Below are 15,827 nucleotides of genomic sequence, written 5' to 3' on the forward strand. Positions count from 1 at the left end.
TGTTCAAGCTTCAGCCATTCCACGTCCCGAGTCATAAAACATTATCATTGGTTATTCAATCTTTTTCTCATGGTCACCTCCCCTTGGCAGTCACCTCCCGGAGATCAGAATGGGGGACTATTCCAGAATCTTTTGCCAATGGAAAGATCATCATGACACTTTCTCAATTACAAGCCACATGTCCTGTGGATGCACTGTGACATTCGCCTGCTTTATTTCTTTGTTGATTGTCCTCGGTCTTGACGTACTACGTTGCTACACTGGCTGAAAAATGGGGTTTGTAGTTTCAACACTGACTACAGGTGCACAGTTGCGTTTCACAGTTCTTTACTTTCACTGTTCACAACCCTCCAATAATACACAGTTATATGTCCAGTGCACAATTGTTTACCTTTCGATAAGCCTCATTAATAGTTTGCTGGCAAATGTCCACATACTGCTACAACAGTTTACTGCTGAACATCTACAAGCAGTAACAACCTAACCACACAGTTCACAGTCTTTCAAATAAATTGTTTTAACACACGACCTATTCTTGTTACACTTATTTCATGGTTAAGTTGATGCACTGTTGTCGTTCTAACCAACACAGGTTTCTTGTCTGAAACTCGGCCGTGGACTGATTGTCTCGGGCCCAAAAACTGGACCTTTATGTATCCTCACAATAATAGGTACTGAAAATACACATTGTTCAATGTTTACAAAAATTACAATTAAAACTTAACTCATTGAATTAACTGAATACATCAAAAAATTGGTTATTTTAGCAGTTTCTTCTACTACAAGAATTAGGCCAAATTATTTGTTTAAATGATACACACACACACACACACACACACACACACACACACACACACACACACACACACACACACACAAAAGAAGATGTGACTTACCAAACGAAAGCGCTGGCAGGTTGATAGATACACAAACATGCACACAAAATTCAAGCTTTCACAACCAACGGTTACTTCATCAGGAAAGAGGGAAGGAGAGGGAAAGACGAAAGGATGTGGGTTTTAAGGGAGAGGGTAAGGAGTCATTCCAATCCCGGGAGCGGAAAGACTTACCTTAGGGGGGAAAAAGGACAGGTATACACTCGCATACACACACATATCCATCCGCACATAGACAGACACAAGCAGACATCAAAGGGGGGGAGGGGGGGAGGGGGGGAGGGGGGGAGGGGAGGGAAGCAGCAATGTATGGTTCAGAAATATGGAGCATGACTAAGCGAGAAAGGGAAAAACTATTAATATTTGAAAGAAGAGTAATGAGGAAAATATGGGATCCAGTTTCAGATAACGGAGAATGGAGGAGGAGGAAAAACGAGGAAATCTGCCTTCTGATGCGACAACCAACTATCCTACAGAAGATAAAGAGCAAAAGAATCCAATGGGTGGGCCATGTAGCCTGTATGCCAGATGGAAGACAGGCGAAGATGGCACTAGCGGGGGAACCAAACACCAAACTCCCCACTGGACGACCAAGGCAGTGCTGGATGGACGACATAGCGAAGGACCTAGCAGTCCTTGGAAATGAAGACACCTGGATGAACCTGGCCCAAAACAGGAAGGAATGGAGGCAGTTTGTGGAAGCAGCACCTGGTCTGCAGAACCTGTGATCGCTGAATATCTATCTGTCAACAATAGAATTTAAGTTACGAAACAATTACTGATTTCACTCTATAACAAAAGATACTAACTAGGAATAGTCGAAATAAATTAGAAAACCAATTGCATACATAAAACTAAGCACGAAATTAGATCTGGTGGTATATTCTTTAAAAATGTGGGCCACCCTCTCTCTTTTATGAAAATGCAGATTATACTCATGTATGTTAATGGTAATTAGTCACACATGAAAAAAAGAATCTTAAGGAGGCAGATGGCAGAACAAGAGGGGAAGTAAAAATATCCCAGCTAGCTTTGTCACAACACATTATGTGTCTTTAATCCAGAGGTTTCCATTGCCTTCTGCATCCACATGCCATTGACCATTAATGATTCTTCTGCCTTTAGGGCAGTTCCCCCCTCCCCCATTCCCCTCAACAAGAGATGACAGTGCCCTGAATCTCAGTCTCTCCTCCACTGTTGGCAAAATGAGGGTGACTTCTTATGCCAGAAGTTTTCGGCTGCCAATGCTGATTATTAATCAAAATTTGAGTGTTAATGAGTTTGAAACCTGTGACTGAGAACGTTTTTATTACTAATCAAGACGTTACCCTTAGACTAAGGATGCAATACATACTGCTTGTTTAAATCTAACAGCTATTGTTCTGTATCACAGAGCAAAGATGATTTCATCAGCGATACAGTCACTGTCTTCCAAATGCCAACATTATTCCCAAATGTGTCTTGCCATACAACATTGAAAGGATTTGCCTTTTGTTTGGACACAGTCCAGGGAAACCTTTGCATGAATGCAGTACCTCTATCTATCAATAAAACGTGATATGCCCACACTGGGTAAGGAATTTTTTAAATTGACATTTTCCCAACCATTGTGTCAGTCATACTGGATATGGTGAAGCTGTGTTCAGATTTTGGTCCTCTAGATCTCCAGATCTGACATCCACGGATTTCTTTTTAAGGGGTTGTGTTAAAGAACCTTTGTATGAGCTTCCTTTACCAAAAACAATTCTAGAAGTCGAAGAACGCATCTGTAATTCGTTTGCATTCCTAACTTGACATACACTTCTGAATCTATGGTGTAAAATGGATTATCACTTAGTTGTCCATGATTGACAGGAGTCTTATAAAATATCTATAAAGCACATAAAAAGTATATACACTCCTGGAAATTGAAATAAGAACACCGTGAATTCATTGTCCCAGGAAGGGGAAACTTTATTGACACATTCCTGGCGTCAGATACATCACATGATCACACTGACAGAACTACAGGCACATAGACACAGGCAACAGAGCATGCACAATGTCGGCACTAGTACAGTGTATATCCACCTTTCGCAGCAATGCAGGCTGCTATTCTCCCATGGAGACGATCGTAGAGATGCTGGATGTAGTCCTGTGGAACGGCTTGCCATGCCATTTCCACCTGGCACCTCAGTTGGACCAGCGTTCGTGCTGGACATGCAGACCGCGTGAGACGACGATTCATCCAGTCCCAAACATGCTCAATGGGGGACAGATCCGGAGATCTTGCTGGCCAGGGTAGTTGACTTACACCTTCCAGAGCACGTTGGGTGGCACGGGATACATGCGGACGTGCATTGTCCTGTTGGAACAGCAAGTTCCCTTGCCGGTCTAGGAATGGTAGAACGATGGGTTCGATGACGGTTTGGATGTACCGTGCACTATTCAGTGTCCCCTCGACGATCACCAGTGGTGTACGGCCAGTGTAGGAGATCGCTCCCCACACCATGATGCCGGGTGTTGGCCCTGTGTGCCTCGGTCGTATGCAGTCCTGATTGTGGCGCTCACCTGCACGGCGCCAAACACGCATACGACCATCATTGGCACCAAGGCAGAAGCGACTCTCATCGCTGAAGACGACACGTCTCCATTCGTCCCTCCATTCACGCCTGTCGCAACACCACTGGAGGCGGGCTGCACGATGTTGGGGCGTGAGCGGAAGACGGCCTAACGGTGTGCGGGACCGTAGCCCAGCTTCATGGAGACGGTTGCGAATGGTCCTCGCCGATACCCCAGGAGCAACAGTGTCCCTAATTTGCTGGGAAGTGGCGGTGCGGTCCCCTACGGCACTGCGTAGGATCCTACGGTCTTGGCGTGCATCCGTGCGTCGCTGCGGTCCGGTCCCAGGTCGACGGGCACGTGCACGACCACTGGCGACAACATCGATGTACTGTGGAGACTTCACGCCCCACGTGTTGAGCAATTCGGCGGTACATCGACCCGGCCTCCCGCATGCCCACTATACGCCCTCACTCAAAGTCCGTCAACTGCACATACGGTTCACGTCCAGGCTGTCGCGGCATGCTACCAGTGTTAAAGACTGCGATGGAGCTCCGTATGCCACGGCAAACTGGCTGACACTGACGGCGGCGGTGCACAAATGCTGCGCAGCTAGCCCCATTCGACGGCCAACACCGCGGTTCCTGGTGTGTCCGCTGTGCCGTGCGTGTAATCATTGGTTGTACAGCCCTCTCGCAGTGTCCGGAGCAAGTATGGTGGGTCTGACACACCGGTGTCAATGTGTTCTTTTTTCCATTTCCAGGAGTGTATTTCTTTTACATTACTGGTAATTCTTACTGATACATTTGTAATGGCTATATTCATTTTGAACTGCCCCATGCATTGCAATGCAATACACTATTTGAATGTAAGTGGAGAACCTTTTATCTATAAATGTAATTGCACCAAAGGTAGAGTAACTTGCGAAATCCTGCATGTTGTTTACCAGCTGACATGTCCTCATTGCACAGCAACCTACACAGGAATGACCACCACTAAACTGGCTCACTGCATAAATGGACACAGCAGGAGTAGCTTCAATGGGGCTCTCAGTACTCAGTTGCTGAGAATAATCTACAGCACCTATTCTGAAACTAACTGAACATAATACTTCTGTAACAATTTGACACAGTTATGATAGTGTTTGCTGTCTCAGACAGGAAATGGAGAAAGAATAACAAGAGCTTGGTATCTATGTGGTAACAAAGTCCATAAATTATGCCATTCCACTGAAGAGATCCAATATATCCCAATTTCTGCCACTGACAACTACTACTGTCAGAGACATCTACTCTCCAAAAGGTCCATGTTCTCAAACATTTGTCTCACTGAAGGTGCATTTAAATAAACATGTTGTTGTTGTTGTTGTTGTTGTGGTCTTCAGTACTGAGACTGGTTTGATGCAGCTCTCCATGCTGCTCTATCCTGTGCAAACTTTTTCATCTCCCAGTACCTACTGCAACCTACATCCTTCTGAATCTGCTTAGTGTATTCATCTCTTGGTCTCCCCCTACGATTTTTACCCTCCACACTGCCCTCCAATACTAAATTGGTGATCCCTTGATGCCTCAGAACATGTCCTACCAACCGATCCCTTCTTCTGGTCAAGTTGTGCCACAAACTTCTCTTCTCCCCAATCCTATTCAATACTTCCTCATTAGTTATGTGATCTACCCATCTAATCTTCAGCATTCTTCTGTAGCACCACATTTCGAAAGCTTCTATTCTCTTCTTGTCCAAACTATTTATCGTCCATGTTTCACTTCCATTCATGGCTACACTCCATACTTTCAGAAATGACTTCCTGACACTTAAATCTATACTCGATGTTAACAAATTTCTCTTCTTCAGAAACGCTTTCCTTGCCATTGCCAGTCTACATTTTATATCCTTTCTACTTCGACCATCATCAGTTATTTTGCTCCCCAAATAGCAAAACTCCTTTACTACTTTAAGTGTCTCATTTCCTAATCTAATTCCCTCAGCATCACCCGACTTAATTAAACTACATTCCATTATCCTTGTTTTGCTTTTGTTGATGTTCATTTTATATCCTCTTTTCAAGACACTGTCCATTCCATTCAACTGCTCTTCCAAGTCCTTTGCTGTCTCTGACAGAATTACAATGTCATTGGCGAACCTCAAAGTTTTTATTTCTTCTCCATGAATTTTAATACCTACTCCGAATTTTTCTTTTGTTTCCTTCACTGCTTGCTCAATATACAGATTGAACAACATCGGGGAGAGGCTACAACCCTGTCTTACTCCCTTCCCAACCACTGCTTCCCTTTCATGTCCCTCGACTCTTATAACTGCCATCTGGTTTCTGTACAAATTGCAAATAGCCTTTTGCTCCCTGTATTTTACCCCTGCCACCTTTAGAATTTGAAAGAGAGTATTCCAGTCAACATTGTCAAAAGCTTTGTCTAAGTCTACAAATGCTAGAAACGTAGGTTTGCCTTTCCTTAATCTTTCTTCAAAGATAAGTCATAACGTCAGTATTGCCTCACGTGTTCCAGTGTTTCTACGGAATCCAAACTGATCTTCCCCGAGGTTGGCTTCTACTAGTTTTTCCATTCGTCTGTAAAGAATTCCTGTTAGTATTTTGCAGCTGTGACTTATTAAACTGATAGTTCGGTAATTTTCACATCTGTCAACACCTGCTTTCTTTGGGATTGGAATTATTATATTCTTCTTGAAGTCTGAGGGTATTTCGCCTGTTTCATACATCTTGCTCACCAGATGGTAGAGTTTTGTCAGGACTGGCTCTCCCAAGGCCGTCAGTAGTTCCAATGGAATGTTGGCTACTCCGGGGGCCTTGTTTAGACTCAGGTCTTTCAGTGCTCTGTCAAACTTTTCACGCAGTATCATATCTCCCATTTCATCTTCATCTACATATATATAGAGGGTCTATACAAGGGCGATGTACTTGAGGACAATATTATGGAAATGGAAGAGGATGTAAATAAACATAACATTCTTGAAAATCCCACAGTTGAATGCTGGTGTTTGTTCTGCCATGCACTCACCTGCAAGTTGAGAACAGGGATCTCTTTCAGGGTAACTCTCATGGCAGCCTACATGTTCCTAACTCTCATTATAAACATCATTTGAAGCTGGATTTTACATCTTGTGTGGTAGAGGGTATGTAAGGCCGACATTCTACAACCCTTAATTAATCAAATAGTGTTCACTGACCACCACCAACACATCAAACTTCACGCACAATGGATTTCACAATATATTCTCTTGATCCATTTATAATTTATAATGAACTTGCACTTTAGACCCCCCCCCCCCCCCCCCCTCCCCCAGCCCTTCTCTCTTTCTCTCTCTCTCGACAGTTACACATTGTAACAGTACAGTTTTGATAGACAGACTGTGCTAGCACCTTGAAACAGCATAAATCCTGCGTGAGGATGGCTTAACCTTCGCAATAAAGTAGGGGTACTATGCTAATGACATATCAGACTTCTACGCTAAAATGGGAATATGAACTGTCCCATATGAGAACAATCTGCCCATGTTCATCTTCAATTAATTGAAAAAACAATGACCAGCAACATGTCTAGACTGCTGGAAAACTCACTTTTTCTGGAAAAAGGAATGTGGCTCTGTAATATTTCAAAACTTCATACACACTAAACTCACACTTTGGCTGAACCATAGACAAATTTATCTAAAATGTAACTGCTGATTTATGTCTTTGTCTCATCTGTGAAAAAACATAGCTCACATTTGGTCATAATTTGTCTTCATTACCATAAAAAAAGCAATTTGCCGATCTATGTGATTTCAAGCAATGGACCAAGCGAAGATGAACATTCTGTGTTTCATGGAGGCATTAGTCAGTCAATAAGCCCATAAACAAGAACCTCAGACTGTAAATCTGCTTTCAAGCTTGAATTCTTTCACAAATGTGGAGGCATGCCCCCAACACACACACACACACACACACACACACACACTTTTTCATACGGCACTATATCAGTTATAACCTCAATAATATAACACCAGAGACAGTTGATTTCCTCTTTACTGGTTCAAGGTATTCCAGTTAACTGTTTTCAGTATTACCAACTACCTTAAACTTAAAAAGCAAAGCATTTATCATCTTGTACATTGATTTTACTGTATTACAAGATGTGTAAATTGACTAAATAATATGGTCTTTTCTTGCAGATTCCCTCTAATCAATTTTCTGCTGTTAGTGCAGATCAAGCTATTTGTTATGTCAACAGATGATGTTATTCCATTTTTGAAAAGCACTGTATTTTTAATACATCAGTTAAAAATACAAGGTTATTGTGACTCCTGGAGTCCTCAGATTGTAACATCCACAATATTACAACAGACTATACAAGTGTGAGCATACACTTTTCTGGCTACTGTCATCCTCAGTAGAACTTTTCAGGGTATGTGACACTGTTGTCATGTTTCAGCCACTGTTGCAAGTAACCTTCATAGAGGTAGTACATCTACTACTGGGCCAATGCCATATTAAGATGTCCCTACACGAACCTCTGATAGTCTGGTTCCAGCTGCGGTGCACTGTTCAACTGAACAATGGCGAACAATCAAATTTTGATTGACGAGTGGAAGTCCAAGCGAATGCTTATCTGTGATGAACTTCTGGAATTGTGTAGAAATTATGTTACTTTCTTGGACAATGTTGTAACTGGGGACAAGTCATGGGTTTTGAAATGTAACACTGAGAAGAAGAGACAGAGCTCTGAGTGCCACACCTCCCACTCTTCACTTCCAAAGGTGGCATGCATGAGCAGATCCACATTAAATACAATGCTCACTATCTTTTCATGGTAATGATATCATTCACTACGAGTTTATACCTACCAACAGACTGTCGATGCTGTCTTATGTCCACATCAGATCACACTCTGCCAGTTCCTGGAAACTCTATCAATGCTTTCACACCCAGCCACACAGCCTTCTAGATACAGGATTATCGGTGCAAAAACTATATGGCAATGCTGCCCCACATTGTCCACACTCCTGACCTCACTCTGGCAGACTTTTTTTCTTTCATTTCCTCAAATCGCAACATCCTTGACGGGACATCAGTTTGAGACTATCAACAATGTAAAAGCTGCTGTTATGTGTGTCCTAAATGCCATTTTAACCCAAGCCTTCCAGGATGCCTATAATGCTTGGAAATCTCACCGGAAAAATTTATTGATGCATTGTATCCCTCTGACCAGTAAATTACTTTTTATGGACTTAGTGACATTACTTTCCAGACAAACCTTTACTTGAAGAAAATGGTAGTTTTGAACTTTTATCCCTATTATTCTTGTTATAACAAGTTTTTTGTTATAATTTTGAATAATTATGAAAACTCTTGTGCATGCATATTTTTCACTAGAAGTATCCTAATAATGTTTGGAGGACATAGCTTATACTGTTTGTGTCTCATGTGTACATATTTTCTATGTAATTCTGAGAAAAACTGGAGTAAGCTAGAAGGAAAGATGTATAATATATATGAACTAAGAGGGAACAACAAGAATACAAGACCAAGAACATAGTGCTCCAATTAAAAAGGGTGTATGACAGATAAAAAGTCTTTCACCCCTATAGTTCAATTTATACATCAAAGAAATAAAAGCAAGATTTGAGATTAGCATTAAAATTCGGGGTGAAAGGATATAATGATAATAATATTCACTGACATTGCTATTGTCAGTGAAAGCAAAGAAGTAATAAAGGACACATTGTATGGAATAAACTGTCTAATGAGTAAAGAATATGGATTGAAACTAAACCAGAAAAAGACAAATGTAATGAGAAGTAGCAGAAATGACAATACCGAGAAACATAACATCAGACTTGGTGATCACGAAGTAGGTGAAGACTTTTGCTGTCTTGTAAGCAAAATAACCCATGATGGAGCAAGCAAGGATGACATACAATGCAGACTAACACAGGCAAAGAAGGCACTCCTGGCAAAGAGAAGTCTACTAGTATCAAATATTGGCCTTAATCTGAAGAAGAAATTTCTGAGTATGTATGTGTGGAGCATCATAGGCTATGGAAAAACTTGCAAAGAAGGGAATCTAAGCATCTGGGATGTGGTGCTATAGAAGGATGTTGAATATTAGGTGGACTGATAAGATTAGGAAGGTGTAGAATATGGAGAAGAAAGTGACAAACGGAAAACACTGACAAGAATATGGGACAAAGACATCAGGAAATAATTTCCCTGGTACTAGAGGAGCTTCAGAGGGTAAAAACTGCAGGGGAAGACAGAGATTGAAATACAACTAACAAATAATTGAGGATGAAGGGTGAAAGTGTTACTCTGAGATGAAGAAGTTGACATTCCCGGCACTCTCCCTGTATTACTTATATAAATCACAGAAAACCCAAATCAGTATTATGGGAAGGAAAGTTGCTACTCACCATATAGTGTAGATGCTGAGTCACAGATAGGCACAACAAAGAGACTCAAAGTTATAGCTTTAGGCCGTTAAGATCTTCGTCAACAATAGACAATCTGTCTACTGTTGACAAAGGCCTAACGGCCAAAAGCTACAATTGTGAGAGTCTTTTGTTGTGTCTATCTATGACTCAGCATCTCCATTACATGGTGAGTGGCAATTCTCCTATTCATAATATTGTTACATTCCATCCTGGATTTTCCATTGTTTGAAAACTCAAATCAGCATGGCCGAATGTAGATTTGAGCAGTTATCTTGAATATACAAGTCCAGCGTCTTATCCCTGTGCCATCTTGCTCATTAATTAGACAAACAGAAGCACATTTTAGTAGAAACAACACAAGAAAATAAAACATGAATACCCCAATTAGTATTTTTAAAACAAGTTACAAATAATGTAAGAGTAAAAAGTATACTCAAATGAAAGAGTTCATTTGTAACATACACAGAAAACTGCCAACCAATCTAAAGATTAATGATGAAAAATACAAACACAGACCCAAAACGATTTTAAATATCCCCGAAAATTTATCTGCTAACTATTTTAACTGCAATTTTCTCCATACCAGTATTTCTGTCTTCTAAATGCCTCTTATACTAAAAAGCAAATATAAATATGTAAGTGAAAGGTACTCATACCTGCAACACCTGCAAAGACTTCAGCACTGCCAACTAGGCAGTACTGTGGGATCTGCCACAACAAAGATATGTCACTTGCGTTGTACGTAGTGTTGTGTATAACTTGTTGAATGGCATGCCTGCAAATAAGGAAATTTGTGTATTTGTCCAGACATTTTGCATGAATGACATATCAAATATAGCGACATATTTTTTGAATGTATTTACCCCTGCTGCCAGCGTTTCAGCGAAAAATATTCCAGGACACCTGCTGCTACGGCTGCAGAAAAACTGAACCCCATTCCTAGACCTGGTTAAATAACACAGAGAGAGATTTCATTTCTTAATTATATGCTATGTAAAAATTTTAATGTCGTTCAAACTCAAAGATGAACATTACATTAGTATTTCTTTAAGCAATGACAGCCGAGTAACTGTTAAAACAGAACACAGTAGTAAAAGCAACAGAAAAATCATATAGAAATAAAGTATTTCAGGTTTCCAGGGACAATAGCTTGTTTTTAATAATAAAAGATGGTAATGAAAAGTCCTGGTGGAATGTAAATAATTTAAGATATGAAGGTAACAAATGACCAGAGTTGAGGTGCTGAGTCATTGAAAGGCACATAAGAATGATGACTTACATCACCATATAGGTTGTGTGTGTGTTGGGGGGGGGGGGGGGGGGGGGGATGAGGAGGGTGAGGGGGAAGGGGACGGGAAGTCTTCACTCTTTAAATTATTTAATGATAAAACACTTATTTGTCACGCAATATATCATATTATATAAACACCTATCCGTGAGAGGTAGTCAGAAAGTACTGCCTCTTATTTCACATCATGTAAAATATTGTAGTAATATAACAAATTTGACTTTCATGTCTCTATTCCAACGTCATCAAAAGCATTTGACTGTGTAGTTTATGGTATTCTCCTAGAAAAGCTAATATTACAATGTCAAGGCTCTTGCTGGTAAATGTTTTTCATCCTGCTTAACTAAAAGATGCAGAGTGCCACATTAAGAAATCAGACAATATAAATAATAAAAAAGAATCCTTAAAGTGGGGAATAATCACAAGTTGTACAGCAGGGATTGATACTGGGGTAGCTATTGTTGCTGTCATCAACTATCACTGAATGTAAATAAAACACAATATGTGCCATTGATTATAACAAAGGATGTGATGACACTGCAAAAAATACTTCACGAGGGAAAGCGTCATTAGATCCAACAGAAATTCCAAGTTCTTGAGTGTTGATAAGACCCCAAAGCAGAAAACGTGTTACAATCATCTTATGATTCTAAGCTCTGCTATTTTCCTTTATGGACAATAGTAGACCTCAGCTGATTTACTTTTTCCTTGTATAGGGACTAATGTCTTGTGGCATCACGTTTTGGGCTACTCTTAATTGGAAAAAAAAAAAAAAAAAAAAAAAAAAAAAAAAAAAAAAAAAAAAAAAAAAAAAAAAAAAATGTTCATTACACAGAAGTATGTAATCAGAACAATATGTGGTGTCCAATCAAGAACCTCTTGCATACAGCTCTTTAAACTGTTGGACACATGTCACAACTGTGTTAAGTACATTTACCCAATTATGCAATTTTGTGTATACCTCAGTTCAAAAACAACAATAACATTGAAGAATATAATACTAAAAGGAGAAGTATCTTACACTGTCCAGCACTCAGCTTTATTGTGCACAGAAATGAGTGATGAAGATACAAGATTTGCATGGAACATGCAAATAACCTATTTTCCTTGGAAAGATGAATGTATTCAATCAACAGCTGGCAGCACTGTAATGTTTGTGAAAATGGCTTACATTGACATGAATACCAAACAACAGACAGTGACAATGTCTGAATGGTGAAGGTAAAACCTCAATGCCTGTTAACAAAAGTTTGAAGAGTTTTATAGGATGCTACACGATGTATCAGCTTAGTAAGAAGGTGAGTTTATCATTGTATGGAAAACACAGGATGAATGTCACAGCCAACAAAAGTTGAGTATACAATGGGGCACCAAACATCCGATCATATGCCATTGTCAACTGTGTGATACATAAAGACATTGATATTTTGTAACACCAGACATAAACTGAGTAAGCTTTATGTCTGTGTGTAATGCAACACTCTAATGCTTTTGTATGGCAATATAAGAGCGCTGCTGAAGTAATACAACTTTGGGACAGTATGGTCCATTCAGTCTTCTTCTGTTTAGCCTACTAAAAGAAACTAGTTCTGGCACACATATATATGATGCAGCATTAATACCTTGTTTTTAAGCAGGATAAAAACAGATGAAAAGGGTGGAGATTATACTGAAAGGTGAACAGTCTGTCTGAAGATCATAATTTTGCTCTGCGTACTTTTTTTCCTATATTAAAATAGAAATACAAAGCCATTAGTTTCTAAGCAATCCTCAGCCTCTTATTACTAACCTTTCAGGTAAGTTAGTTATAATTTCTATGGTATTCTTATCACTTCCACCATAACTCTCATCTGCTCGGGACAATATGTCTAAAAGACAATATCCATACTTTACTCCTGAAGGCTCTTATTGCCACACAAAAATACTCTCTCTCGGTGAGTCTCTGAATGTACTCCTAATTTCATATAAGATCAAAAGTAAACGAAATGAGAAAGATACAGTGGCCTTCAGAAACGGAGTTACGTGAATCCAGTAAAAGGGGGAAATATGTCAACAGAACCAGGATAGTGAGAGATTGAGTAGAAAGTTACCTAAAACCTCTGGTCAAGGGAAACACACATTTCTTCACTGAAAACAGCAAGAGCCATATAATCTCTTTTTCCCTGCTCCAGAGTGCACACAGGGCTGTAGGCGATACCTGAATTTGCTTGTGTTGTGCATAAAAATTCATAGCTGCCATTGTGCTTAATGCGCTCTATCCAGAAATATCTAGACTGAAGAAGGAAAGACGTCAACATTTTGCTATCATCTTGTTATTGGATTCTGACTATCTTTAGTTCACAACCATATGTTGAATCTGCTGTCTTCTGTTGGATCTCATGTTACTTTCAGTGGCTACCTTAGTTCTTTTGGTCCACAGCTCATGCGCTGCTACAATTCTGAGATGATGAAATTCGATGTTTACAGTATCCTGGAGTAAGTAATCAATGATTCTACTCCAGAAGGAGAAATGGACTATTCCAACACTGAACCAGATTTGCATACAGTTGAATTCTTTGATAAACGATAAAGAAAAGGAGTAATGTAGTGAAATGTTTGCAATAAAGTATCAACTGAAGGAACATTTGTAAAATTATTTGGGTACTGAAACATGTCATAATGCAGTGCAGTCTTTTGAGTCACAGTGACTGCCTAAGACACCAAGACAACAGATGTAAATCTGGAGGATGTGTGGCTGATTACTTTCCTCCCCAGCACCCATTCCACAGAATTTCTAGTATACACCCATTCCACAGAATTTCTAGTATAAAAGCACCACATGATCCAACTTCCAACTGCAAAAGATTGTGCATGCAAGAATTCAACAATGGAAAATCCAGGATGGAATGTAAAATATAATGAAAAGAAAAGTTGCTACTCACCATACAGCAGAGATGCCGAGTCGCAGATAGGCTCAACAAAAAGAATCTCACGATTATAGCTTTAGGCCATTAAGGTCTTTGTCAACAACAGATGACAGACACACATACGCACACACACACACACACACACGACTGCAATCTCAGGCAACTGAAACCACACTGCGAGCAACAGCACCAGGGCATGATGGGAGTCGCGACTGGGTGGGGATAAGGAGGAGGCTGGGGTGAGGAGAGGTGGTGGTGGTGGTTGTTGGGGTGGTTAAGGGGGACTAAACAGCTAAGGTCATCAGTCCCCCATTCTAAAAAAAAGTCGAGACAGAAATGCACGAAACAGGTAAAACCCCAAGGGGAACGAGACTCCCCCCCAGGCCCTAAAAGAACACAAACGCGGTAACGAACACTACAGACATGAAGACACCAGACAAAAGGAAACAGAACAAAAGAAGATGACCGGAGACTGGTTGACTGACCACGACAACAAAAAAAGGGAAAGAGTCAACCAACCGACTACACACTAAAATCTGCAACCAAATACGAGAGACGCGAGGACAAGAGACACACAAAGGGAAAGGAGCAGGACCTCCCTAAATGGAACAATAAAAAGGACTACCACGGATAAAATTTAAAACGTCATCAGCCACAGAGACATTGTCGCTTAAAACCAAAGGCAAAGTGCCCGGGAGATTAAAAGACTGCCGGAGGGTGCGCAGTCGGGGACACTCCAATAAAATGTGGGCGACCGTCAGCCGGGACCCACACTGACACAGGGGAGGATCCTCCTGACGCAAAACATGGCCGTGCGTCAGGTATGTATGGCCGATGCGCAGCCGACACAGGATAACAGAGTCCCTGCGAGAAGACCGCAGGGAGGAGCGCCACACATCGGTCGTCTCCTTGACAGCCCGCAGTTTATTAGGCGCCGTCATGCCTCGCCACTCAGCAGACCACACCCCAAGCACCTTACGGCGCAACACCAGTTGCTGATCGCGAGCTGTGAGGCCGATCTCCAAAGCTGGGGCGTCGATCGCCCCTTTGGCCAGCCTGTCAACACGTTCGTTCCCCGGGATGCCAACATGACCTGGCGTCCAAACCAAGACCACCGAACGACCAGAACGGGCAATGGCGGAAACAGACTCCTGAATAGAGGACACCAGAGGAGAAGAGGGATAGCAGCGGTCGATGGCCTGAAGGCTGCTCAGGGAGTCACTGCAGATGACGATGGACCTACCTGAGCAGAAACGCATATGCTCAAGAGCGCGTAAGATGGCCACCAGCTCTGCAGTAAAAAGACTGCAGCCAGCCGGCAAGGAGCGTTGCTCAACATGGGCAGCATGAGCAAAAGCGTAGGCAGTGCGACCATCAACCAGGGAACCATCAGTGTAGACAGGCTCACAGCCCGGAAATGAGGCAAGGAGCGCAAGAAAACGGCGATAGAGGGCCACAGGCGGAACCGAGTCCTTGGGTCCCTGCGCCAAGTCCAGACGGACGGACGGCCGGGGCAAACACCAGGGAGGTGTAGGTGCACGGACCTGGAAGGGAGGCAGAAGAGGGAATGACCCCAGTTCCGACAGTAGGGACCGGACGCGGACAGCTACGGAAAGCCCAGACCCAGGTCGCCGTTCGGGCAGATGGAGGACCATGGCAGGGAAAAGCAGGCGACGATTGGGATGGCCTGGCGAGCAATGCACGTGGACAGCATAGTCGGCGAGCAGACGATGGCGGCGAATCCGCAGTGGGGGA

The 15,827-nt window shown here is 41.7% G+C and overlaps 1 protein-coding gene across 1 annotated transcript in view; it reads right to left on the bottom strand.

The window, feature by feature from the left end:
• The window catches only part of LOC124545054 (solute carrier family 15 member 4-like), a 70,213-nt gene that overhangs the window by 6,126 nt on the left and 48,260 nt on the right, over window positions 1-15,827 (bottom strand). Inside the window, exons 6-7 of the mRNA XM_047123842.1 lie at window positions 10,742-10,823; window positions 10,535-10,653 (exon numbers count right to left, since the gene is read on the bottom strand). Of these exons, the coding sequence (XP_046979798.1) occupies window positions 10,535-10,653; window positions 10,742-10,823 (201 nt within the window). The remainder of the gene's footprint in view (window positions 1-10,534; window positions 10,654-10,741; window positions 10,824-15,827) is intronic.

Source organism: Schistocerca americana, chromosome 8 (genome assembly GCF_021461395.2).
Source record: "Schistocerca americana isolate TAMUIC-IGC-003095 chromosome 8, iqSchAmer2.1, whole genome shotgun sequence".
Lineage (NCBI taxonomy): Eukaryota > Metazoa > Arthropoda > Insecta > Orthoptera > Acrididae > Schistocerca > Schistocerca americana.